We start from the raw sequence: 26347 nt of genomic DNA on the forward strand, positions 1-26347 counted from the left end.
TACCCAACTCTAGGGGCCTGGCCCTGCCTCTGGGGAAAGCAGGATGGAGCTCTGTACCAGCTCGCCATTGGTAAGTCAAGGCTATCCCTCTGTGAACCAGCCCACAGGCTGGCATGAGCCACACATCTCCACACTCACCATGTTGTTCCAGATCCTGAGGGCGAGCATGCTGGGATCCTGGGGCGAGGACCTCTCCTGGAGGAGAATGAGGTAAGAAAGGACTCTGTCACCCCACCCCCACCCCGAGGATATGATGCTGTCCACCTATGTGGACAGGGCCTTGGCCCATCCAGCTCTGTCCTCTAGCCCTTCCTCAAGGAGCATTACATTTATAGGAGTGCTGTCTGGAGTTAGGGTTTGGAGGTCAGGGCTGGCAGGAACAGGGTGAGTCTCTGGTTTCTCTGTATTGTTATAGAGCCTCCAAAACTGAACGCAGAACAGGAGCGGGTGACTGGGAGGTGACTCCATTGGGGCAGTGAGGCACGGGCAGGGAGTCCTTTCCACTGTGAACCGTGACTTCAAACAGCAAGTCTGTCTTGGAGGTGGTACAGTGAGGCCGACAGGTAGGAGCTGGCAGCTGTTCCTCCACACAGCCCTGAAGGCTCAGGGGCTACAGAGACCCCGTTAGGCAGGCATGTCCGTCTCTCAGGGCTATACAATCCTCCTCCCTTGGGGAGGAAGACGCAAATGCCTCTCTCCAGGGATGGAGGTAGAGGAGCACACAGAAGGAAAAGCTAGAGGGAATGGTCTGGAAAACAGCAACCTCTGTAATCACAAAGGTGGGAGGGGGTACCCAGGGCTCCTCAAGCCCCAGGTTCCATGCTAGCTTGTGGAGTCCTGACATCCACTCCAGACAGATGGGATATTAATAACAGTCCTTGTTTTACAGGTGTGAAACCAAGGCATGGGGGAAATCACTCTTTGTATGAGGTCACACTGTAGGCCCATTCCCGACACAGGGCTTTAGGCCAGGCTATCAGCCTCAAGGCCCTGCTTCTCAGAATCTGCCTCACGGGACTGCAACCCCATGAGGGAACCGCATGGGAAAGGGTGAGAGACTACGGTGGCATTGTTCCTGAGACTGCACACCCGGTATTCAGGGAAGGCTGTGGATTCTGTGGAGGAAAGGGGGCTGGGAGGAGGCAGGGGCAGGTGGGCGGCCCAGGCTTCCTCACCATCTAGTATCCATACTCGCGATGCCCTGCATGGCTCACTCACCGAAGGTGGTTCTACCTCATAGAAGAAAGGCTGGAAAACCACTGTGAAGGATTCATGGTTGTTGAACTTGCTGGAGGCCAGGAGACCTTCCCAGGTTTCCTGGAGAGGGACAAAAGAGTGCCCGTTCAAGAGCCCACGCCAGCCAAAGTTGTTTGGCATACTAAGACCCTCCTTCAACCAGCTCTACACATCATACCAAGACCCTCACTCAACCACCTCTACACGTGACTGACAACTGCGTGCTGCTTGGAAGGCCCCCCTTGCCTTACACTTTGGGGCTGTTGAGGACTGCAACAACAGAGTTTTCCCTTGCCTCTGGAGCCCCGGCACCAGGGCATACCAAAGAGCTGGAGACAGTTCTCCGGAAACTCAAGAAGTACAAGGCAGCCCTGCACGCCGTGGAGGCTAGGTCTGCGAAGGCACGTGCCATCAGTGTCCCCCGCTCCCACTCAGTCATACCCAGAGTGGACAGTGCCACACAACTGTGAACTTACAACTGTGGCGGAATGCCATCTTGTTAACACAGGTCAGTGGGCTCTGTATTCTGAGCTGTTTGCCAGCCAGTGAATAGCGGCCTCCACTGAGCTCACCACACTCTACTGGGCCTCTTTGGTCAACTAAAGGGTGTGGCGTCAGGAACCATGACTTGCCTCCATACAGGCACCATCTGTATGGTGTGTATGGTGGGGATTTCTGTGGGGGAGGAGGCCGGAACAGGTGCATGGCCCAAGCTTCTTCCCCATCTACTGTCGCATGTTCAAGGCCTCACATAGCTCGCTCACCGAAGGGGCTTCCACCTTGGAGAAGAAAGGCTGGAGAACCAGCACCAATGGTGGCAAAGAACGGTTGGCACAACTCTTCACTAGCTGTGGTCAGCATGATGCCCCACTCCTGCACAAGCTGTGCCTCTAACCGTATGGGTTCCTCCTGGGGAGAACTATGCGGGTGCCTCTCCTTGGCTCCCAGCAGCCCTGAGTTCAGCTAAGTCTTGCTAGAACTGGTTATCCCATTGTCCCCCACCCTCCCTGTTCTCCTCCACCCTCCCATGTTCCCCTGAACCAGCAGCCCAGGTTCCAAGTGGGGCTCACCTTATAGGACCACTGCATGACAGCCTTGGACAACTTGGTTGTCTCCTCTGAGCAATTGCAAAGCTCGGGTGCCGGGCTGCAGATCAAAGCAAGCTGTGCATGATCACATATCCTGGTGGACTAGGGCTACCCAGAGGCCCTCCAACAGAGAGAGTGACTGGGGTGCATGAGTTGCTTAGGGAGAGGGGAGGGGTAATTGTAGCCTTCGAGGGTGTAGGAGAAGAGAGTATGAAGGTTGGGGTGTATCTTTGGGTTGCCGGTGTTGTGATGAAAGCAACTTGGGGAGGAAAGGGCTTATTGGGCTTATAGATTTTGAATTACAGTCCATTGAGGGAAGTTCAGGGTGGGAATTCAAACTGGGGAGAGAACCTGGAGGCAGGAGCTGATGCAGAGGCCATGGAGGGGAGCTGCTTGCTGCCTTGCGCCTCATGGTTTGCTCACCTGCTTTCTATGGAAGCCAGGATCACCAGCCCAGGGATGGTCCCACCCACAGTGGGCTGGGCCCTCCCCCATCAATCACTAATTAAGAAAATACTCTACAGGCTTGTCTACAACCCCATCCTAGGGAGACATTTTCTCAGTTAGGGTCCCTCCTCTCGGATGAGTCTGGTGTCACGATGACACAAAACCAGTCAGCACAACTGACCCCTTGCCAGCTTGACACACAATCACATCACTGCTAAGCCATAACCTTTCCTCTTGTCCAGCTCTTAAATCTCATATTAACCAACATCATATTATAAAACATTACAAAGTAAAAAAATCTCACAGTCTTTATAAAATCCAATACTTTAAATTCAATATCTTTTAAAAAAAAATTCCAAAGTCTCCATAAAACTCCTAAAGCTCCTTAAAAGCTCAAAGTCTCTCAACTGTGGGCTCCTATAAAATCAAAATAAGGTAAATACTTTCTTACTTTAAAAGGGGCAAACCAGGGCACAGTTACACTCTGAACAAAGCAAAACCACACTCTGTGTCAATAACTCAGAGTTCAATGTCCGGAATCCACTCACACTTTCCTGGGATCCTCCGAAGGGCCTGGGTCATTTACCCAGCTCTGCCCTCTGCAGTAGGTATGGGTCGTCTTCTAAGCTCAGACCACTTCAAGGCCTGCTGTCCTTGGAGTCTCCAAAATTCTGGGGTCTCTCGCTGCAATGGGGCTGCACGTTCACCAGCAGCCTCTCCCTCAGGCACTCCATCCCTCCCATACGGCACCAAACCTCAGCTGCTCTCCCTGACTCCTTCACGCCTTCAAAGCCAGCACCACCTGCCAGCACCACCTGGGTGACTCTTACACTACCAAGTTTGGTTGCCAGCACAAAGTACAACCACCCCTGGAACACCAGTTTCTCTGTGCTCCCAAGCCAAGGCTTCCCAGAAGACATCAGCTCAGTGATACAGGTCTCCTTCTTAATCACCGCTAATTTCTCAGCTCCAGCCGCCCAGCATCAATTGTCCAAGCAAAGCAGAGGTATCACTCTAATTTCACTTCCCCTCTGATGGCTTGTCAATCACAGCTGATTCTCCAAGCCCAGCTGACCTGAACCACAGATTCTCAATTCAAAATACGCAATGACCCCGATAGTGCCTTTAAGTCATTCTCAAACTTCCTTTGGAAACTTCACAGGCCAGACCTCTGTCATCTGTCCAGTCCTCGGGTTCTTCCTCCATGTTCTCTCAACAACACGCCACCCTTTCGACACTGAATGACTCTTCTAGACCAAAGTTCCACAGTGTTCCCACAGTCCCCCACCCCAAAACAACATGGTCAGGTCTTTCACAGGAAAAATCAACAAGCAAGCCTGGTACCAATTTCTCTTAGGGTTAGCATTGCTGTGGAAACACTGTGACTAAAAGCAATCTGGGGAGAAAGGGATTTATTTGGCTTACAAATCCTCAAGCCCTGAGGAAAATCAGGACCGCAAACATGGCAGGAACCCTGGAGGCAGGAGCTGATGCCGAGGCCATGGAGGGGTGCTGCTTACTGGCTTGCTTCTTGTGGCTTATTCAGCCTGCTTTCTTAGAGAACCCAGGACCACCAGCCCAGGATGGCACCACCCACAGTGGGTTGGACCCTCCCCATCAGTCACTAATTAAGAAAATGCCCTACAGGCTTGTCTGCAGCCTGAACTTATGGAGGCATTTTCTCAGTTAGGGTTCCCTCCTCTCAGAGGAGTCTAGCTTGTGTCAAATTGACAGAAATCACCAGTTCAGGGTGGAAGGTACCCATGGAACCCTTGTCCACAGGGTCAGGATATGACATGAAGGTGTTCTTTCTCTCCCTTCCATGTGCTCTCCAACCTCAGAAACCCACACCCCATCATTTCTCCTCGTACCTCCCTTCCCATCAAAACTCCTTTCCTTCCTCAACTGTCCTTGTTCTGGTTTCTTTCATATAAGCTTCTTTTTTAGAATCAAATACCAGATTCTTGAAGCTAAGGCAAAAATCCTACCAGAAATCTCAGAAATACACAGGGATCAAGTTCTGAGATATTAAAATACATTTCGGTTATTTTTTCCCTACTCACTAATACTTCTTGTCGCAGAGATATTTTGCAAACTCGCGTGGGTTTGTGGTTGTTTTAAGACTGTATCTCATGTAGTGGCTCGGGCTTGCTTCCAGCTGCTGCACACACAGCTTTGCCCTTCTGCCCCTCTCTCCATCTCCAAGGGCTGGGACTACAGATGTGTATCACCACACCTGGTTTCATGCCGTGCTGGAGACTGAGCCCCACTTCTGCATGCTAGGCAAGCACGCTACCAACTGTGGTTGAAACTCGCAAATCGTTTGCAAGGGTGGGAGTGGGCTCTATCACTGCATCAACCAAATTAAATACTGCAACATTCTCACTGACTCTGGCACTCAGCAGTATGTGAGCTAGATATATTGAATCCTCCAGCCTCCAGGCGTGGGTCTGCCCAGGGCATCGGCATATGTGGAGAGCCCTGCAGTACCGGCACGTGGCAATCATAACCACACAACATATGAGAACTAGTCTGTCTCTGTCTCTTTTTCTTTTCTTTTTTACCTGAACCCAGTCTCTTGATGCTGATGAGACATGTCCCAAACCTCAGAGAGATCCACCAAATTCACAAATGCTCTGGGAACCTAGGGGATACGAAGAGACATAAGAGACAGGAAGGGACACGAACATTTGCCGAGCTGTTGTGGCGGCCACAGCTACCTCTGGGCTCTCTGTAGCCCTGTGGACCTCATTTTTGGGGGCTACCCTTTTCAGGGTTTGCATGAGGTTGGCCCAAAGCTGCCACCCTCCAGCTGTGCATCTTAGAAAAGCAGCTGCTCCTCTTCTGGTGGTCAGTGCAGCCCCGACCCTGGGGAAGCATATAGCACAGGGAAGGTGAGCTACAGCCCCATCCTTGGGTGCTCAGAACCCGAAGCTTCTAGAGAGGCCAGCCTCAGTCAGAAAGTAAGGACACTGATTTCCCTAAAAGCTGCCAAGCCCCTCTCAGGAGCACCTCTTTGTAAGATGGCGAGAAGGTGTGGTCTTCAGAGCTTTCCATGACTCAGGGTCTTATTCTCTCAAAATAAGTCCATTTCCCCAATTCCAGCAAATGCCACTGGGAGCCAATCAAATCCCTCCTCAGCTTCCCTTGAGAAGGGCTTCAGGGGGCACCCAAAATGATGCATGCCTCATGTTGCATGTCCCAAGGCCCCGGGGGTTGGGGAGCCACTGTCTCACCTCCTGGTGCAGGTAATCCAGCATCTCACACAGCTTTTCCATGCTCTTCATCAAATGCCTTTTCTGTGAGAGAAGAACTGGGCTGAACAATGGTGGCAACAGGGAGTGCATGAGGCCCAGGGACCCAGACCCAGATGACCCAGAGACTGTGGCTGGGGCCGAATGGAAACCATGATTCCCCGGGTCGCTTCATTTTGGTGTGGGTTTGGGGTCCAGTCTCTATTTCTCTAACCCATCCTCCATCAGAGTACAGTCAGCCTCCCACTAGGGAGGTGTTCCACATCAGAGACAGACAAGCCCAAGGCTGGAACACGATGAGAGACATCGCGGTGGCTCTGATGCTCCCAGGAAAGGGTGGGACGCATTCCCAAGGGCTGAGGGAGCTGCTTTGATCTGAAGAAAAAAAATCAAATCTGAAGAGGGAACATGATCAGCCTGGATTTAGGGACCTAAACAGCTCTCAGAACTTCCCAAAGGAGACCTGCACGATTGCTCAAAGACAGAAAGGCAGCTAAGCCTGGAGGCCTGTTTGACTGTTCTTTTACCTCCACACATATGGTATGTGTCACACACACACACACACACACACACACACACACACACACACACCCCAAAATAAGCAAATATAATACAATAAAATATCTAAAACTTCTAACTTCCACAGGACACAGGCCAAATATCCCTTATCAGAGATGTTTGGGACCAGAAGTGTTTCTGACTTTGGAGTCTTTCAGATGGGGGGGGGGTAGGGAGGGGATGTTTGCATAGATTTTATCAGCTGATCATTTATTATCTGAAAATCCCAAACCTGAGCCTGAAATGCTCAAATGTTTTTGGATTTTGGATTCCTGACCAGAAATCCAAGCATGTCTGTTTGCCAGATCCCTCCTCCTCATACCCCACCCCGATGCTCCCCTGTGCCACGTTTGCCCCGAGTCAGAGAAAGGGTCCCAGAGAGAAGGACTCTTTACTGGAAGGCATGAATCCATTGGCCCCTCCCCGCCAGTGCAGCCCTCTCCCCCTCTCTGCAGGTGAGAAAAAGGAGCAAGTGAGAGGCCTCTAAATTTGACCCCTGGTTAGCATTTCAATGTGAAACAGAAATAAAAAGTATGAGACAGCGGGCTCCAGACTGGCTGTCCCCTGAGGCAATGTGGCTCAGATGGCAAGACAAGGAAGGGCAAGATGCTGTGCTATTACCTGGGGGGACAAGGGCAGGAGCCCTAGAGACAGCTGCCAATTACCAGGCAGGGGTTGCCAGGAGTCCACCCACAGCAGAGGAATAACCCCTCCCTGTCTCTCCTCTGCCCTGCTTTGGTGAGAGGCTGGCAGAGGCAGCCCAGCCCATCTGTTGCAACAGCCAGTGAGAAGCATTCTGTCTGAATTCTTTGGAGCATTGCCCCCCCCCCCCCGCCCGTGAAGAGTCCTAGTTAGTGGGTCTAGAAATGTCCCCGCAGCTCATCTGTCTCTTATTCAGGAGATCCACCCTCCTTAGGGGATGTGGAGGGACGTGGCAGCCCCTCCCCCTGCCCTTGCTAGAGTGACTCCTGCTTTAGAAACTCCTGGGTCAAGGGTTTGTCTGTAGCTATTTGGGGGACTCTAGCTGGGCTCATCCAGTCATCCCAGGCATGGACGGTTGTCACTTGGCTCACCAACGGTGCTTATTTCCCAGTGGAAAAGGTTATACGCCTATGCTGTCTATTCTAGACATTTGTCTTCAAACTACCTGGACCAAGACTCCGTGCTTCCCAGGGCAGCCCAGTGCAAGTGTTCCAAACAAGGATAGCAAAGACGTCATGAGTCCATAGCCCCCTGACTTGGTACAACAAACTAGAGTGTTTTATATTCATTTCGTTCCGTGTCCTTCTTCCCTTCACTCTGCAGCTTCTTCTGCAACCTTCTTGGCTGATCTGTGAGGACTCACTAACATACCAGTGTGCATGACCTCAAAACCTAGAAAAACATTTTTACGTGTTTAAAATACAGAAAAAAAAAAAAAACCAACCAAAACCCTCAAAGGAGATAAATGACTGTCAGTAAGCCAATGCTGAAACAAGAGGCAGCAAACTCACACTGTGGGGTGAATCACTCAGCAAGACCGGGTCTCGTCTGGTATCTGATTAGGTATCAACATGACAAGGTCTTGAAAATATGTGGTTGATGAAAGGCACACAGTGCACGCCTATAAGGACATGTCTGGCGGAATCTATTACTATGCATACCAAATATATTTTAAAAAAAAAAAAACAAAGAATATTAAAAGTTGAAAAAGATGTGCATTACTTGTGAAATTAAAAATTAACAAAATAAATCCAAGTCACATAAATGGGACGCGTATACTCAGAATGTATCATGAATTCAAAAGTGCTTGAAGGGATAAAGACATTAAAGCAAGAAATCGCGTACACTTGCTTGGCTGCAAGTCAGAGTGCAGAGAAGAAGTCATGAATGAGTGTAAGGAACCATGAATGCACACTCACACATAACAAAAATCAAATGCCAGCCTGAGCAAACCCATTGCAGATACGACAGCGTGTACCTGAGTCTGCAGGTAAGAGGGTTACTTTACACACGGGCATGATAAAGGGTGAGCTGCTGAAGAGGAGTTAAATGCACGCTTGACTAGTTAATGTTGACATGCACAGTGACCCCAGAGAGAACAAACCGAGCGTGGAAATTTCACTTGGCACAGGTGGACAGAAACTTTCATCATTTGTATACTCAGAAGACCTGCAGGATGGTGAGAGCTGGCCAGGGGAGGGGGTCTTTATCACGAATCTCCCGGGGTTCTACAGCACTAAGGGATGTAGTCCAGGGATCAGAAAAAGTACATAGCATTTGGAAGAAGGCAAGACGTGGCGGGGGGGGGGGGCATATTAGGAAATTTAGCTCTGCCCGAGCCATGGCCTGAGAGAGGTCCTGAGAACTGGGCTGAGGGGTCGGTAGTCATGGTAACTGACAGAGATGGCTTGGTGGCAGCTGGACTTTAGACTCCTGCAGAAGAGTCCACATGTCATTTACACCGCCACACCCTGTGCTCCCCAACCACCCCTTACTCTTTCCACTGGCTGGACTTGGTCTTCCATAAATACTGAAGTCACAATCTGCAATGTAATTACCTATACAAATATTAAACAAAACTACATGCTTTGTTCCCAGAAAAGCCAATGGGCCTGAACGGTAATATCCACAGGCTGTTTGCCTTCGGTAAACACTAGCCTTCTCGCCCAAGCCGGAACGCACAGGTTGAGGGTGAGGCAAGGGCATGCATCCTACACTATTCTGTAAACCTCAGATGAAGAGAGGCAAAACAATTCTGAACAACTAGGAAGCTAGTGTAGAAAGATCATTAACTCAGTTTATCTAAGCCTGAATTTGTTTTCCTCATAGGAGAGCTTGGTGGGCATTTAAAAATCCCTAGAAGGATCACATGAAATGTAAAAACTCCTATACAGCACAGGGAACGTCAGGGTGAGGAGAGGACCTACACACATAGAAGGCATTGTGTGACACTTGATCACATTATGACAACAAATTTTGCTTTGAATCAGAGGGCAGAGATAGCTGCTTGCTGACCAAAATTAACCATAGAGGTTTTGGAGGACTGAGGACAGATAGAGAGCCAGGAAGCAGTATGGCAGGGCATAGAGAGGTTCCTGGCCTTTGGGGATGATGGAATGAAAGAGATAGAAGGTCACTGGTCACTTTGCCACTGTGTCTCTGATCATTGAGGTTCTTATCCCCAAATCTGACTCCTGAGTTTTAATTGATAAAGAATAATTAGATAAACACTTTAAAAGGAGAACTATTTGGCAGGAGCAGGGAGGGAGAAGGAGAGAGGGTAATGGGTATTTGGGGGCTTTAATGAAAGTACATCGTGTGTGTGTGTGTGTGTGTGTGTGTGTGTGTGTGTGTGTGAAAAAGCCACAAGATTCCATTATTTGGAACAATGAATACAACAATAAATTTTCTTTTACAAATTTAAAACACAAAATTTAAAAGCATGCTTGGCTCTTGTGGTGGTCATAAATGCACACTAGGTACACTCACCCAGGCATTCATCCCACCCAGATCCTAACACACAGAAATGGTTACTATGGTCGGTTTTTATGTTCCGCATAGGCTACCCCACTAAAATACTGGAGGAAGAAAAGCAAATATATATTATTTCATTTGTTTTCCTGAGCATCCATCCATCTGTCCATCTGTCCATCCATCTATATACCCTCTCATCGGACTTACTCATCTACCTGTCCTAATTCTCAAATGGGAGTCTCATCCCCAGTTCAGTAGACGGTACTCAGACAGAGTTAGCCCCTTCTCCTCCTCACCAGCAACCCCTAGGCCTCCCAGCCTGCAACTTACCTGCTGAGCAGAGGGACACAGGTGACACTGGCTTGTGTTACTGAAGAACACGTTGATGAGTTTCCAGTCATTCTCAAAGTCAAGTTGCTGAAGCATAAAAGCAAAGAGACGGTGGTAAAAGCTTGGGCCAGGAGTCTGTCTGTCCGTGTTTCTCAGTCTCACACACCAGCTCCCTTAAGTCACTGGTATGGGTTTGTTTTTGTTAGCCTCAAACATCGGATCCCTCTCTCCCTCCCTCCATTTCTATATTTATTTATTTATTTATTTAGTCAAAAGTAGCACTTGATAGTCTAATGTGGAACAATTGTTCTAGAAGGCAGTTTGGACCTTGTGATACTAAGCGGCATACCTTGTTAAAATGTATGTTTTCCCCCCCTCAATACCACATTGAACCCAGGGTCTTGTGTATGCTAAGTAAGTACTCTACCATTGAACTACACACACCCACTTTTTATTTTAACATAGAATTTCACAAAATTTCCCAGGCTGGCCTTAACCTCACTCTGTAACCAGGTAGGCTTTAAACCTGCAATCTTCCTGCCTCAGTCTCCCAAGTAGCTATGATTATAGGCCTGTGCCACCAGACCTAGCTCTCAAAGGGTATTTCAAAGAAAGAAGGACCATACAAGATTTAGCTTCAATGATGCCTTGCTTGTAGGAATGAAAACCAGCAAGCAGCATAAATATCTGCAGTATATTATTGTGTAAGCTAGGCCACATTCGTGTAAGTGAACCACTATGTGGCTGCTAAAATGATAACAGAAACTGTAGTTAATATCACCAGAAAAGCTGAGAAAAGTAGATTACAAAAAGCATATATATCCAGTAACGCCCCATTCTATACAGATATACATAACTAATGCCTCATTTTATACAGATACACATAATTAGAAAATATAGGAAAGGGAACACATACAAAGCCATTATCAGTCATCATATTTGGGCATAGGCTTAAGGGCAGCCTTACGATTATGTTTGCTTTCTGATTTTTTCCTAGTGACCATAATACTTGGATACAATACAAACTCGTTTTCTGAGGCAGCACTGGGTAGCCAGGGAACACTGTGAATTTTGCTCTTTAGGGTTTAACTCTAACTGATTTCGTGAACTTGGCCTTGTCACATGACTCCTTGGAATTCTAGTTTCTCCATCCTTAAAATTACAGGGTTGGATTCAGGACTGCCCAGCTATTATGCAGAACAATTGCATTCTCATTCTCATTATGATAGCTAACCATTGCCAGTGAGACTAGATTTATTTATTTATGTTTTTTTTTTCTTTGAGACAAAGTCTAGCTCAGGCTGGTCCCAATTGCCTAAGATTTGCCTCGCTTGGCCCCCTAAGTGCTGGCAGTACAGATATGAGCCACCACCCCTGGCTTGGGCGGGATTCAGTCACCTAGCAGGCACACCTCTCTGCTTGCTTGTGAGGGCAGCTCCGGAGAGGCCTGAGGCAGGAAGAGCCACACTAAATATGGTTAGTACCATCCCTGGGCTGGGGACCTACACTGAATAAAAGAGGAGGGAAGGGAAAGCCAGAGGGACACACTTTCATCTCCCTACCTCCTAACTGAGGGACACATTGCAGCTAAATGTCTCACATCCTGAGTGCCATGCCTTTCCAGCCATGGTGGACTGCAGCCTCACAAATCATGAGCCAAAGGAAGTTCTTCCTCCCTGAGTTGTTTCTTGTCAGGTCATCTGCTCCCTGTGTGCGCGTGCATTGTGTGCTTGTGTAGGCTAGAGATGGATGTTAGGGATCTTCTTCACTCTCTTCTCCTGAGACAGCGCCTCTTGCTGAACTCAGAGCTCTCAAATTTGGTTAGACTGGCTGGTCAGCATGACTCAGGGATCCTCCTGTCTCCTCCCTCCCCAGTGCTGGGGCTACGGGCACATACCATTCTGCCTAGTTATTACGTGGGTGCTGGGAATTGAACCCGGGTCCTCGAGCTTGCACAGCAAGCATTTTTCTGACTGAGCCACCTCCCAGTGCCGCAAACTTTTCATCACAGCAACCATGGCCACAGTGGCGATGATAACCACCGGCTTTTATTGAGCACCAACGGTGCCAGGCGTATCAATCCTCTACAACCCCATGAGTCAGGCTCTCTCGCTGCTCCTTCATTCCTGAACTAGGAAAACAAAGTTTAGGGGAGACTAGATGCCTTACCCAGCACCACGCAGTGATAAGCAGAAAGTCCAGGTCACATTCAAGTGACTATCTCTCTCTCTCTCTGAAACCTAACCTCCACCCTATGTGAAAGGTCACTTAGTCCATCAGCTGACTTTCTGCGGAGCTACACAGGAAAACATTCTAAACAGAGCTACCCGCTCTTTTCTCTAGTGACCTTCAGGGCATTACAGTGGAAGGGACACTTTCTGAAAAGCCAAGACACCTGAGTTGTGCTCATGGCAAGTTGGCACCAGGGTCATCGCCACTCTGTGTCTTGGTATCATTGTCTTGTAGCAAACCTGGACAGCCCCGCCCACACCAGAGTGAGAAAGTCTCTTACCGGGTTCTCTTTCAAATGTCTCACCAGCTCTTTAGCCTGAATCCACAAGTCTCTGTGCAGAGGCAGGGGAGTAGAAAGAGCAATCAATAAAACACATTGTTGATGGTCAAGAAGCTGACCCCGTCACCTCAGCACAGCCGTCAGTCTCGGAGGCTGGGGCGCCCCTGAACCACCCTGACTTCTGAGGGGCAGACCTGCCCTGCCTTTCAAAGCCACCTGAAATCAGCAGGGAGAAGGTATTTGGGCACTGATTTAATTAAGACCTCTAATTTGAACCTCTCTGACTGTCCCTGCATACCCCAGGCTAGCAAGAGTGCACGACGCCAGAGAGGGACAAGAACGTGACTTACTCGGCAGTACTGTGGTCTGCGCCACTCTTCCCAGGAGAGCACACGGGCATCAGAACAGAAGGGTTGAAATGTTTGATGATTTCTGAAAGGACTAAAGAGAGAGCCAGGGGTCACCTCTAAAGATGAGAGATTCTCTAGACAAGACAGAATCCTTGCCCCATCGCAAGGCACAGCCTTTAGCCCATGCTGTAAGGTCACCCCGCCCCTGCCCTCCCCTGCCCGCCCCAGCCACCCGAGGCAGACCCTGGAAAGTAAAGGGAGCTAAATTGGGCATCTGTCTAGGTAGCTGGGCCCAAGGCTGAGTGCTCTCCAGGCATTTTCTCATTTACTCCTGGGGAAACTGGGATAGAGACATCAAGCAGGCTGCGTCAGGTCTCCCAGCTGACAGGAGCCACTGGGATTAGAACCAGAGCTCTGGGCTGCTCCCCGTGAGTGACAGCAAGGTAGGAAAGCTCCGGGGAACACACAGAGGACATGTCGCCAAGTTGACAGCCAGAGGACCGCCAAAAATAGTGCTGTCAGGAGTACTTAAGTTGTGTCTTGCTCCTGAGAGAGGAGAGGGCAGAGCAGGGAGGGTGGATGGCAGAGGGAAATGCCTTTCTCCACTTCTCTTTCTTTGTGCCCAATCCCAAGAGCCTTGGAGCCCATGGAAGCAAGATCCAGAGGGATGCAAAGAGTTCTGTACAGGGGACACACTCCACAGGTGACAGGCAGTGAGAGAAAGGAAACCTGAGCTGAAGGCCAGGGAACTGGTTGGTTGGCTTCGTGACCTCAGGTGACCACCTAACTCATATATGAGTTGGCTTTGCCATCCTTAACCCAGACACATGAGTCTGGTTTTCTCAGCTGTGACAAGCTGGCGGGATCCCAGGGCCATGGGTGGGAAACGTAGGGCTTTGATCTCAGTTCAACATGGTAAGATTGGTGTATGTGTACACGTGGGGGCCACTCCATTCTGTGAGGGAGGATGGCTGTGAAAGGCCGATGAAAACACGTGAACATTTGTCATGGGAAAAAGTCGTTGGAAGAACTTGACCTTAAAGTTTATCATTTTTCATTTTTCTCTACTCTGCTTGTTTCTAGTATACTGCTATTTAGTTTTTCTTTTGGGGTTCCATGATGGTAGGGGACAGAACAAAAGGCAAGGCTAAGGGGGTTTCCAGGGACCCTACCACTTACTGAACATACAACCTTAGAAAAGTCTATTTATCTGCTCGACATTCAGTTTTTCCATCTGCAAAAATGCTCCCGTGATGGGCAAGGGTGTGGCTTGTTGTGGAGGTCACTAAAGTGCTCTAAAGCCCTGGCATCAGAGGATAGGAGGTTAAGCCCAGACCAACCCATCATCTATCATACATGGAAGGAGTCTGGGACATCCCTGGACGACTTTCTCTGTGGAACTCCTGCCATGGTTGTCGGTAATGCTTTCAGACATGGCACTGCCCCTCCCTCCTCGGGGTGCCCTCAGCTTTTGACATTCTGATGCTGGGGGTTTCAGACACAAGCTCTGCCTTCCCTGTCGCCTCTGCCACTCTCTGCCCAGCTGGGATTCCTGATCACTGTGTGCCTAAAAGAGGTGATTCGACTTGGCAGGGGGAGGGGGAGAAATAGAGGCAAACAAGAAGCCAGGCAAATTAGCAGAGTCCAGAGCACATCCCAGGCATCACAAGTCAATCATTTCATTTCTCTCATACCGTACTGAATGGAAAAACATCAGGGCCTTGGGACCACTATGACAGCCACTAAGTTAGTGAACACTCTGACCCCTGACTAGGAGACCTTCTTACCACCTTAGCTTTCACTAGCCCCTTACCTGTCAGTCAGGTGACAGGAGGGCTAGACAGTGGCTTCAGCCTTCCTTGCTGGGTCATGGGCAAAGTCCTTTCTAAGAATCTAATATTATCACAAGTTTTTCGTATTGATGCCCAGGCTCAGCTGACAGGGCACCCAGTTACCCCCTTGCTCATCCCTGCAGTGGGGTGGCAGCTCAGCCTAGCATCTGCATGGCCAGCTCATCTCACAAGCAGCAAGCATGGGACACTCTACCCCACCCTACAGCCTAGCTCAGCAGCATCAAGGAACTCGCCAGGGTAGGAGAAGTTGATAGAATTACAAAGGTCCTCTGGCATCAAACGAAGAAGCCCAGATCACAGAGAATGGATTTATCCGCACGGTTGTTTGCAGAAAAGGCCAACATGTTAATCACAATCATTTATTTTCTGGAACCTAGGATATGTTTTTATGGCCAGCGAGAGGGAGAGAGAAACAATAGAATGAGGTTTTCTTTTACAAATAAATGGAGAATTAGACTAGGGTCTTCCCCTTGGGCAGGACATTTTATCAGGTAAGTACCATGAATCCAGCTCTGAGGTCCTAGAGGAGCATGAACCCACAAGACTTTGGTCCAGCCATCCCAGTCTCTTTCCTGTCCCTAATCCTAACCCATACATCGCTCATGCTTTCTATTCAGGACACGTGACCTTCCGTTCCCTGCCTCCCTTATCCACCTTCCTCCTTTCCCAGGCACTGGTGAGAAAATGACCAGTCATCTTTATTAACAATATGTCTGCCATGTCATGGGGTTGGGGACAACCTGGAGTGTGGCCAGAAACCGAGGACTCACCTGTCGTGACTGCCATGCAGGCTTGCTGTGGCTCATTCTCGATACTGTAAGAGGTGGGCATAAGCGGATTAGACCACACTTGTCATCCACAGGAGCCCTTTCCTTGGTCACCATAGACCATTACTAACAAGCTGTGGTTTACCCTGGCTCTGGGCCTCTTCCCAAGCTCTCTAGTCCTGCCCAAAACAGAAGGGGACACAGTCCAGTATAAAATAACTCTGGCCCAAACACTGCAAGGTCACCCCAGAAGAGAGGGAGGAGGCTTTGGGACAGACACAGGAATTCCATCTTTCTGGCCTCTCCCACTTCTTGTTCACCCAGAGAAACCATGGGGAGTCAAAGGTTCTGGAGGGTGCTGGGAGGCTAAAAGCTGGTTCTGTCCACTGCTCTGTCCCTATGCCGGAAGCAAAAGTCTTTAGACTCTCTTGTCCTTGGTGTCCCCCATCAGTTGGGCAAGAAGTTAGAGGAGAACATGTGTGGGATGTCCCTGCTGGCTGTGTGCCAGGATGCCAGGATGCCAGGACGGGTACCTGTGAGTTTTGTCCGTGTCGACCACGCTGGAGGCTGGAGGCTGGAAGAGACACTTGGTGTGAGTAAGTCAGCCAGGGAAAGTCAGCACAACACAGGGAAGGTACAAGTCCACAGGAGGACCAAGTGCACCTTGCTCACTCTATGGGGAGGAAGACATACCCTGCTCCCCATAGCTTGTCCGTGAGACCCTCACGACAGAATGGTTGGGGGCTCTCCTTGGAGAATATAGACACATCATAAGTCATGCTGTATTCCATACAGCCAAAGGACCAATTTGCTGTAATCCCCAAAATCTAGGGGTAACTTTGTTAGCTCTCCCCCTTTGACTAGAAAGTAAGAGCCACCAAAGGTAGATGTTTCCATCTGTTCACACTCGACTCTATTCCTTGGACCCAGAAACAGGGAATGGAACATTGTAAGCACTCAGTGAATGTTAAACAAATCAAGCCAGCTTCTGTTTTCCCCTTGATGAAATACTGGGTGGCACAGGGCATTCCTTTCTGGGGAAGTCCTAATCACAATGCTGGAAGGGACACAATTTCCCCCTCCCCCCAGGACAGGGCCGTGTGCTTAGCAAGCTCCCAGAGAGACTAGGAACTGTGGTCAGGACATTGAAGGCACTCTACAAATATCAGTATTAGTATTTTCATAGTTTTGGACACACAAACACACACAAAGTTCAGACACATTTAAGCATAGATCGGTCAAAGTTACTAGACGACAGGATGCCAGGTAAAGTGGCCACAGGTAGACAGTTATGTCCTCATTATCACAACCCTTGCTGCTTTAAGGAGCATGCCTGTCCCAGGCATCAGTTCCAACCTGGCCAGCCCGTGGAACTGGGTCCTGATTTTAAAGCTCTCTAAGAGCATAGGGTGACCATGAAATCCCTCTCCCTGGGGGCCACGTCTCTCACTTGTCAGTAAGAGGGACTTGGGAAGGTCATCTTCCAAGAAGAGGTGACAAGCTGAACAAAAAATCCCAGACTATGCAAGCCAGGGACTGTGAAGCAGAGCTGTAGGTTAGGCGTCAAGGGAGTATGCCTCCTGGGCCCTGCAGGTTGGACAGTCTGGGTCAGACCACAGGGGGCGCTGTCTGCCAACTTGAGCATATTGCTGCCTGAGGAGCAGGAACCTATGGCTGCCAGATCTCCTATTTCAGACACTGGAAACACAAAATATTTGAAACCTCCAGACTTGAGTGTGGGCAGATGACTGAACTAAGGACACAGTGTTGTAGGACCACACATTTGCTGCTTCTGCCATTAGCTAGTGGAGCGCATCATGTACTCAGAGGGGAAGTAGGGGTTGAGGGAAGGAGGAAGGAAAGAAGAGAGAAGAGGACCAGGCCAGGATGTGAGGAAGCTCAGTCGGGAGGTCCCGAAACCATGAGAATAGCCAGTGTTTTTTCTCCCCAATCTTATTTGCTGAATGCCTGGCCAACACTATGACCTCATGGTCCCAAGCCATAGCTACAGGGTTTCCCACCAAAAAATGCAACAGAGTGGAGCATAGCTCTCACTGTTTGGCATGGAGATGTCTTTGATAGTTAAACATGGAGAAAAAGGATTTCCAGATGTACTGTTGTGTTATAACACCATTTAGGCTTCACACGTCACATACGTGCCTATATACCGCCATCAAGTGTGTTGCATTGTGTGTGCATGTAAGTGAACATACATGTCAAGGGAGGCTGAGGTACTGGCTGGGAATAGATCTTTTCCTTTTTCTTCCACTGTACATTTGGATTTTTCTTGTATGGAACATGTCTCACGGGTGCAATTGAAAATAAATTGTGTGAATATTTGTGGGCCTTAGCATTAAATGTTTGAGAGGGAATCCAAATCTAAAGCAATTAAAAAGTTTTAGAGAATCCCAAATAAGTACATCTTCATTTCAGACAGCCCAGGAGTTCAAAGCAAAAGAGTGAACATCGAGGGCTTTAAAAACTCAGTCTCCCATTGGTTTTGTGTGTGTGTGTGTGTGTGTTTTAACTCTCTAGGATCTCCCAGATAATTTTCTCTGCTCAGTCCCTTCTTTCCCCCTTTGCGTGACCATATAAAACATGCTGCTTAAAGTTTACAAATAAGAAGCAAGCAAAAGGTACTCAACACCATTAATCACTAGACAAATTAAAGTCAAAACCACCATAAAATGTCAATTCGTGACTGTTAAAAAGCAAGCAAACATAGATCTGGAGAGATGGCTCAATGGTTAAGGACACTCGCTGCTCTTCCAGAGGACCTGGGTTGGATTCCCAGCACTCATGGTGGGTTGCTCACAACCACCTGTAACTCTAGCTCCAAGAGATCTGATTCCCTCTTCTGGTCTCTTAGGCTACTCACTATGTGTGTGTGTGAATGCATGTATGTATGTTTATACACACACTCAGACACATCACATAAAGTCTAAAAAAATCCTTAAAAAGGAAACAAATCCACCAAACAGAAGCAATAGAAAATAAGTGAGAATATGGGACACTAGAACTCTGTGCATTGCTGCTGGGAATGTCAATTGAACAGCAGCCTCTATGAAAACCAGTACAACAGCTCCTCAAAAATGTTAACCTCTTTTTTTTTTTTTAAGACAAATTATTACAGTATAGCTTAGCCTGCCCTGGCCTGAAACTTGCTATCTAACCCAGGTTGACTTCAAGTTTGCTTGGATCCTGCCTTGGTTTCTAAATTGGGATTATAAGTATGCACCATCACTTTCAACTTCTTCAAAAAAAAATTAAAAGTATAATTATCGTGTGATCTAGGGTCACATTTAAAAGCATCTCTTCAAAAGAATGGGAAGTGGGCTCTTGAGATCATTTGTACGGAATGTTTTCAGCAGGATTGGCAGCAGCCAGATGACACAGCCTCACGTCCATGTGTGAACAGATAAACAAAATATGGCATGTTCTTGCATACAATGGAATATTAGTCACCTTTAAGAAGGAAGCGCCTGGCACAGGAGGAAATAATGTTGATCAAAATAAGCTATTTGCATAAAGACAGACACTTCATGATTTTAAGGATGTGAGGTCTCTAGTCAAACTCACGGAAACTGAACGTGGAAATGTGGTTTATCGGCGGCTGGGAAAAAGCAAGATGAGTTATTATTTAATGGGTGAAGAGTTCCATTTGGTAAGATGAAGAATGTTCTGGAGACTGGTTATACAGTGAAAACATTCTTTATACTACTGAGCTGCACACTTAAAAATGACTCCTACAGAAACTTGGATCTGCATATGTGAGGGCACACGTAATCTCTGTCATGCTGGACCTGGGCTAGCTCACGTAAGTGTTTCCCAGTTCCACCCATTTTCCTGAAATTTTCAAATTTTTATTTTTCTTCGAAGCCGAGTAGAGAACTCCATTGTGTATATGTCCCACACGCCCACCACCCATACATGTGTCGATGGACAGCTAGGCTGGTACCTTTTCCTTGCTACTATGTGAGGAGCTGCTTACACAGGATGTGGCAGGGTTTCTGGGGCAGAATGCAGGTTCCTTATGTCCAGGAGAGTGTGGGGAGCAGCAGGAAAACCAAAGCAAGGAGAAAGAGGCTTTAAGAAAGGGCTGGGAAGGCAAGAGAACATATGAGATCTGAGTGGGGAAGGAGGAATTCCTGGAGGGTGGGGGGTACAGTGAGGGACGACACAAGGGGCTGCTTGTCTCTGCTGAATACCAATATTTCTTGTCACCACTCCCTACATTTTCTTTGTATTAGCTGTCATAAATAAATATTTTAATGGCTAAGATAGCAAGCTGTATAAATTCATCTTGACCACAATTATATGTTTTTATGAATATTAATGTATTTAAAAATTATTTTATGAGAATTTTGCAGCATGCATGTCTGTGTATCATGGGGAGGGTCCAAGTACCCATCAAGGTCTGAAGAGGGTGCCCAGGACTGGAGTGACAGATAGTTGTGAGCTGTCATGTGGGTGCTTGGAATTGAACCTGGGTCCTCTGGGTCCAACAAGTGCTCTTAAGCATGGAACCAACTTTCCAGCTCTTCCATGTATTTAAACACACACACACACACATACACACACACAAGATAGACATGGAATTTCCTTGATCTTACAAAAGCAAAAGCCGGAAAGATTGCCTTATCAATTCTGTGCAATGACTGTGGAATTCTTATAAAAACAAAAGCCTGAAAGATTGCCTTATCAATTCTGTGTAACGACTGTGGAATTCAGTATGGAGGTTTCTTGATAATTAAAAATAGGTTTTCCGTCTTACCCAGCTACACCACTCCTGGGTATTTACCCAAAGGATTCAAAGTCAACACGTCTAAAATACTTGCACATCGCTGTCTGTTGCGGCACTGTTCCCGACAACTCAGTTATGGAACCAGCGTACGTACCCAACAGCAGAGGAGAGGGAAGGAACATGTGGTTTCTATACATAGTGGAATTTTCTCGCCATAAGGAATCAAGTCATGTTGTTGAAAGAAAAATGGAAGCAACTGGAGACAACCATACTAAGTGATTTAAGTCAATTTCAGAAAGACAAGTGTCAAATATTTTCTCTCCTGTAGTTCCTGTATCTTACATAGATACATAGAAATCATGACTGAGTACATGACAGGAAAGAGAAAGCAAAAGGGAAAACAGGGGGCAGGGGTGACTAACGGCAGGAAGAGAGGTGAGAGATACAGAGACAATAAATGTAAAGAGGTACGTGACATAAACGGAATATGCTCCACAAGACTCAGCAAGAGGAAGTATGTGTAAAAACGGAAACAATAAATTTTAGAACATATGGCGAAAGCTCTGGGCAATACTTATCAATGGATTTAACTTATTAATGAGTAACCCAGAATTTCCCTTTTCTGTGGTGATTGTGGGCATTCATTTGACTAAAAAAAAAAAAAAAAAAAAAAAAAAAAAAAAAGATTGGGTTCTCCTTCTAATATTTGAGGACGTCTTTGGCTCATACAGGGCTCTCCCCCAAATGGAACACTATCTGAGACATACGTCTAACACCCCAGGCCAGTCTCCAAAATGGTTACTATTTTCTTGAGACAGGATTTCTCTGTGTAACAGCCCTGGCAGTCCTGGAACTCACACTGTAGACCAGGCTGGCCTCAAACTCACAGAGATCTGCCTGCTTCTGCCTCTCTTTAAGGCATGTGCCACCATCATCCAGCTAGCCTCCAAATTATTATGGAGTTGAAGTTGACCTGGAATTTGTGGTTCTTCTGCCTCTACCTCCCAAGTGCTCAGATAACAGATTTGTGCCACCAACCCTGGCCTCAAATGGAACATTCTACCAAGACGTCAGGAGCTTATTCATGGTGTCACTAATACCAAAGGGTCCCCTAAGCCAAGCTATGTGAAATACTTACAGTTCCCAGGTTGCCAATGGCTGCCACAAGTTTAATGTCTGATGGTGTCAGAGAGTGGACTGTGAAGATAAAAACCCAGGTGGAAGGTCAGACAGGCCCACAAAGTAGGCAGAGAACACCGTATGTGGATGCACAGAGCAGACCCACACCCCAAAGCCCCAACATAGCCTCTAAGGCCAAGCCTGCTGCCAAGTTCAGGATCCTGTACTTACTGGGAAACCCAGGACCCTTACTCAAGGCTCCCTCCCCTCTGGCCACACTATGAACCTGGACTTGGCCTCTCCAAGCCCATGTTCCGTGGTTCTCATGGCATCTTCTCACCTGACCCTCTGCCTGCCTCTCACCTCCAACTAACTCAAGACTCTGCACTTCTGAGCTACCATTAATAAGTAACAGACCAATGGACTAAAATTAGGGCCACCTGGGTGCACAATGCTTAACTGTAGCTTGAAGATTACCAGAGAATAGCACTCAAACTCAGGGACCACACAGAAACATTGGATGGAAATTCTATGTGAATGATACCTATCTCCTTGACCCACATGTTTGTCTCCCTGGAAACCACTGAACAAACATCCTGGCTGTATTATGGGGGATTTAAATATAAACTTCAAGCTGGGCAGTGGTGGCACACGCCTTTAATCCCAGCACTCAGAGGCAGAGTCAGAAGGGTCTTTCTGAGTTCGAGGCCAGCCTGGTCTACAGAGCCAGTTCCAGGACAGTCAGAGCTACAAAGAGAAACCCTGACTTGCACATGGGTTCTAAGTAAATAAATAAACAAACTTCTAAAAGATACCATTTTCTTTTTTTAATTTGTTTCTTCAAGACAGGGTTTCTCTGTAGCTTTGGAGCCCATCCTGGAACTAGCTCTTGTAGACCAGGCTGGCCTTGAACTCACAGAGATCTGCCTGCCTCTGCCTCCCTAGTGCTGGGATTAAAGGGTGTGCGCCACCACCACCGGGCTAAAGATACCATTTTCTAAAAAGTACATCAGTTTATTTTTCTTAAAATAAGCTTAAGTGGGAACCCTAATAAAGTCAGTACAAAAGAACACACACACCAGCATGCACATCCATTAAACTCAGCCAGACATTTAACATGTAAAGCTGGTTTATGGCATCCAGGTCTTAGAGAAACCTATCTCATAATAGGGGAAATGGCTAGAATGGCCACTGTGACTATGTGGCAGGAACGGGGAAGCCACATGAGTGACAGCTGCCACCCCACAATCCCCAGGACACGTTATCCCTCAAGGGAATCAAGATACTAGAGCTTGTCCCCAAGCTGGTTTTATCCTTTGTCAGCTGTCACTGTCTCTCCACGGGAATAACTGAGGAGGACATAGAGCAGTGGTTCTCCACAGCCCGAATGTCTCAACCCTTTAATACAGTCTCTCATGTCGTGGTGACCCCAAACATAAAATTATTTCATTGCTACTTCATAGCTGTAATTTTGCTACTGTTATGAATTGTAATATAAACACCAGTCATGCAGGAGATCTTATTTGCAGCGTCCGATGGGGACAGGACCCACAGGTTGGGGGTCACTGAAAGGGTCTGGTAAAGGGCTGAGGGAGGATGAAGTGGCCGAGCAGTAGAAGAAGGATGGAGACAGGGCTTCTGTTGACCAGAGAGCTCTCCTGCTCATGGCCAGTGGACACATACCTGACTTAGAAGTCATACTCAGTCCGAACTTCCTCGCCTTGCACGGGAATGGGAAATTCTTCAGGGCCCGCATCTGAAAGCAAACCCCCAAAACATCAATTTCTGTGCACAGAAGCCCCGCCTGCTAAAACACTTGGTGTAGCAACATCCCTGCCCTCGGTTATGTAGGCTCAAAATGCAGAAGCAACACTTGCCCATGGGCACATTTTCCACTTCCCCTGGGGAGAGAGGGCATGGGAATGAGGGTTTTAGCAAGTGACATGTGTCCGTCTTGGAATAGAATGGCGGAATAGATGATGAAGGAGAATAAAAATGAACGCTTGGGATAGTGAAATGCTCTGGAGATGGACAGCCATGGATACACAACGGCAGTGTTCCCAGTGTCACACAAACACAGTGAAAACATTAATGTTTGCTATGGACTTTTATTCTAATTTAAAAGAAGGAATACTCAAAGGACCTAGTTTATTGAGACTAAATGTAAAAAAAACTAATTTAGTTCCTCCTTTATTTTTATTAAATATTCTTTCTCTCTTATTTTCACATGAGAAAGAACATGAGGCATGGTGTACATTTGCTGAAGGAAACTGGGTAAACATGAACCCAGCAGCCTCCTGTGTCGCTTCCACATTCGAGCGTCCTGAGCCCAAACTGATCACCAAAAGCAGAGGGGAAACATGGTGACCAGTAGGCAAGTCCCCAGGGCGGCATGGGCCTGTCAGCGTCCTGGTGCCAGGAATCCAGAGTGGTTTTGCTGGGACAAGGAAAGTGCCAGGGGAGGGAACACTGGCAGGAAAAACAGGCAGCATGCGGAACCCTCATCGTATCTCACAAATGTAAGCTAATTTCTCATGAGCTACTGATTACAGTAAGAGACACACAGCCTTTACTCTCATCTCTTATCTCGTGGACCTTCTGGGAAGATCTCGCCCAGATGCCGTAGGATAACTTACAACATCTGCTTCAAGGTTCACAGTGATAACACACCCATTCGTAATGCTTGTGGACTCTTCTGGGAACTACCCACTTGTCTGCAAGGATAATGAGACCCAAATCTCGGGAGCCATGGTAACGTTCTGCTGGGCATCCCGACTGGCCTGGGGAAGCAGCTCCTTTGGCCCGTTCCATTAAGGTCTCAATGAGGAGCCATCAGCCTGCTCTGAAATTTGGATTTTTTCCTACAAGATGAGAGCTCACATCCTGTGCCCCACCACACACACACACACACACACACACACACACACCCCTCTCCCACCAGGGTGAAATCTTACCTGTGGCTGCCATGCCAATGTGTTCTCTCCGGCAGAGCCATGGATTTGGGAGGGCCCTGAAAATGAATAAAAAGAAACACACAAGCAAGTAAGCAGAAATAGTTCGGTTTTATGTATGCGTCTCTGTATAAGGGATGGTTTTAAAAGTTGAGATTTCCTCTTACCCAAGTTTGTACCCTCCACAACCGTCCCCCACACCCTGCCTACGTGCCCACAGCAGTAGTATCCTTTGACTTAGAAAAGCAGAGTCCTTTCTTCAAGCTGTCACCCTTTGGGACACCATGATGTCATCAATATATTCCACTGCGGGAGAATCCCCAGATGAAGGAACAGAGTGTTGTCTGAGAGGGGCAGCCATCACCCAGTATCCTGATGGGCATGTTATTACATTGCCATTCTGCCAAGGAACAGAACACCTTAGAATCTTAATGATGGACAGATAGCTGCCATTGTTTGGGGATCTAGTACTGGGCAGGGATGGCAAAAGACATCCCAGAATGGTCTGAAGGGGGATGAGACTGTAATGAGCTAAGCATGGGGACTTGCAGCAGCCATGACTATTCTATGTACCTAGTCACAGCTGTTACTTCCCAAGGGGTCTTGCTCAATTGAGGCAAAGGAGAAGACAAGACAGATAGGGAAACCAAGAGGCTTACTTCTCATCCCAGCATACTTCTGGCTATATAGCCCCCGTTGGCCTGGAGCTCACTGTATAGACCAGGCTGACCTCCAGCTCATAAAGATCTGCCTGACCCTGCCTCCTAAGTGTCGAGATTAAAGCCACATGCCAGTATGCCAGCCTCTGCAGATCTTTCCTATTGTAACACAATCTTGATATCTGTCTCAAGAGTGCCACAGGACATTTCTAGCCTGCTACTGGATCCTGGATTTACATCCCTTGCTTCCTCTGACTTTTCTCCTTCTGACTCTCTGAGCCGTGTGCACGGTCCCGGAGAACTACCTCTAAAGAACAGCAGATACCGTGAGAAGCAAGCTCGACTGATTTCCCACCCCAGCCGTCTTCTGCAGCTTTACCTTCTGACCCCAAAACCAATTTATCTAGAGTGGCACTGGGGAGAAGCCGTGCATTTCCAGTCCTGCCCACCGAGGGACCAGACACCAGTTTCCACGAACTGTGGCTAGAGCCCACATCCAGATCTCACTGGCTCTGGGAATTCCCGGAAGCCTGTTTTCTGAGCAGAAAGGGCCCAGTGATGGGCAATCAGTGAGGTGTGGACAAGCATGGAGTGCTGGAAAAAGCTAGGACACAGGGTCTGTGGCTGGAGGGCAAGGCAGGAGTGGGTCACAGAGAGGCAGAAGGAGTTGCACTTCAAAGTCACAAATGCCAGGCTAAGCCATGGGTGACTGGGAACCCGGACCAACATTGTGATGACTTTTAAGATGTTGTTACTACAGCAGTGGAGAGCTGAGTTATCAGGGCAGGGAGTTGAGACCGTCAGGCAATGTTCTTCCCAGGCCAGGACAGCAAATAGAAACATACGTGGTAGCCACTGCTTAGGTAGAGCAAGCACTTACATAAGGTAACTGCTTTCAGCCTCATTGTATGAGATAAACGCCATAATCGCACCTTGTGTGCAGTAGAGTGAGGTCCAGAAAGCTCAGCTTACAGTGAAGTTGGCACGGCTATCAACTGGTGACAGAGGGACTCAAAACAGGCA

At 47.9% G+C, this 26347-nt stretch overlaps 1 protein-coding gene across 3 annotated transcripts in view; it reads right to left on the reverse strand.

Annotated features, from left to right (window-relative positions):
* Positions 1 to 15890, reverse strand: part of Plb1 (phospholipase B1) — a 95172-nt gene extending 79282 nt beyond the window's left edge. The window contains exons 1-9 of one of the 3 annotated variants that reach the window (XM_050131588.1): positions 15855 to 15890; positions 13232 to 13322; positions 12882 to 12933; positions 10369 to 10456; positions 6008 to 6102; positions 5336 to 5415; positions 2307 to 2382; positions 1219 to 1317; positions 139 to 195 (exon numbers count right to left, since the gene is read on the reverse strand). In XM_050131588.1, the coding sequence (XP_049987545.1) occupies positions 139 to 195; positions 1219 to 1317; positions 2307 to 2382; positions 5336 to 5415; positions 6008 to 6102; positions 10369 to 10456; positions 12882 to 12933; positions 13232 to 13322; positions 15855 to 15870 (654 nt within the window). In that variant the 5' untranslated portion in view covers positions 15871 to 15890. Of the gene's footprint in view, positions 1 to 138; positions 196 to 1218; positions 1318 to 2306; positions 2383 to 5335; positions 5416 to 6007; positions 6152 to 10368; positions 10457 to 12881; positions 12934 to 13231; positions 13323 to 15854 lie in introns of those variants that run through there. The other 2 variants (XM_050131584.1, XM_050131585.1) reach the window with 2 other exon arrangements.
* Between the last annotated feature and the right edge of the window lie 10457 nt (positions 15891 to 26347).

This window comes from Alexandromys fortis, unplaced genomic scaffold, assembly GCF_014885135.2.
Source record: "Alexandromys fortis isolate MF-2015 unplaced genomic scaffold, M_Fortis_MF-2015_v1.1 scaffold_377, whole genome shotgun sequence".
Classification (NCBI taxonomy): Eukaryota; Metazoa; Chordata; class Mammalia; order Rodentia; family Cricetidae; genus Alexandromys; species Alexandromys fortis.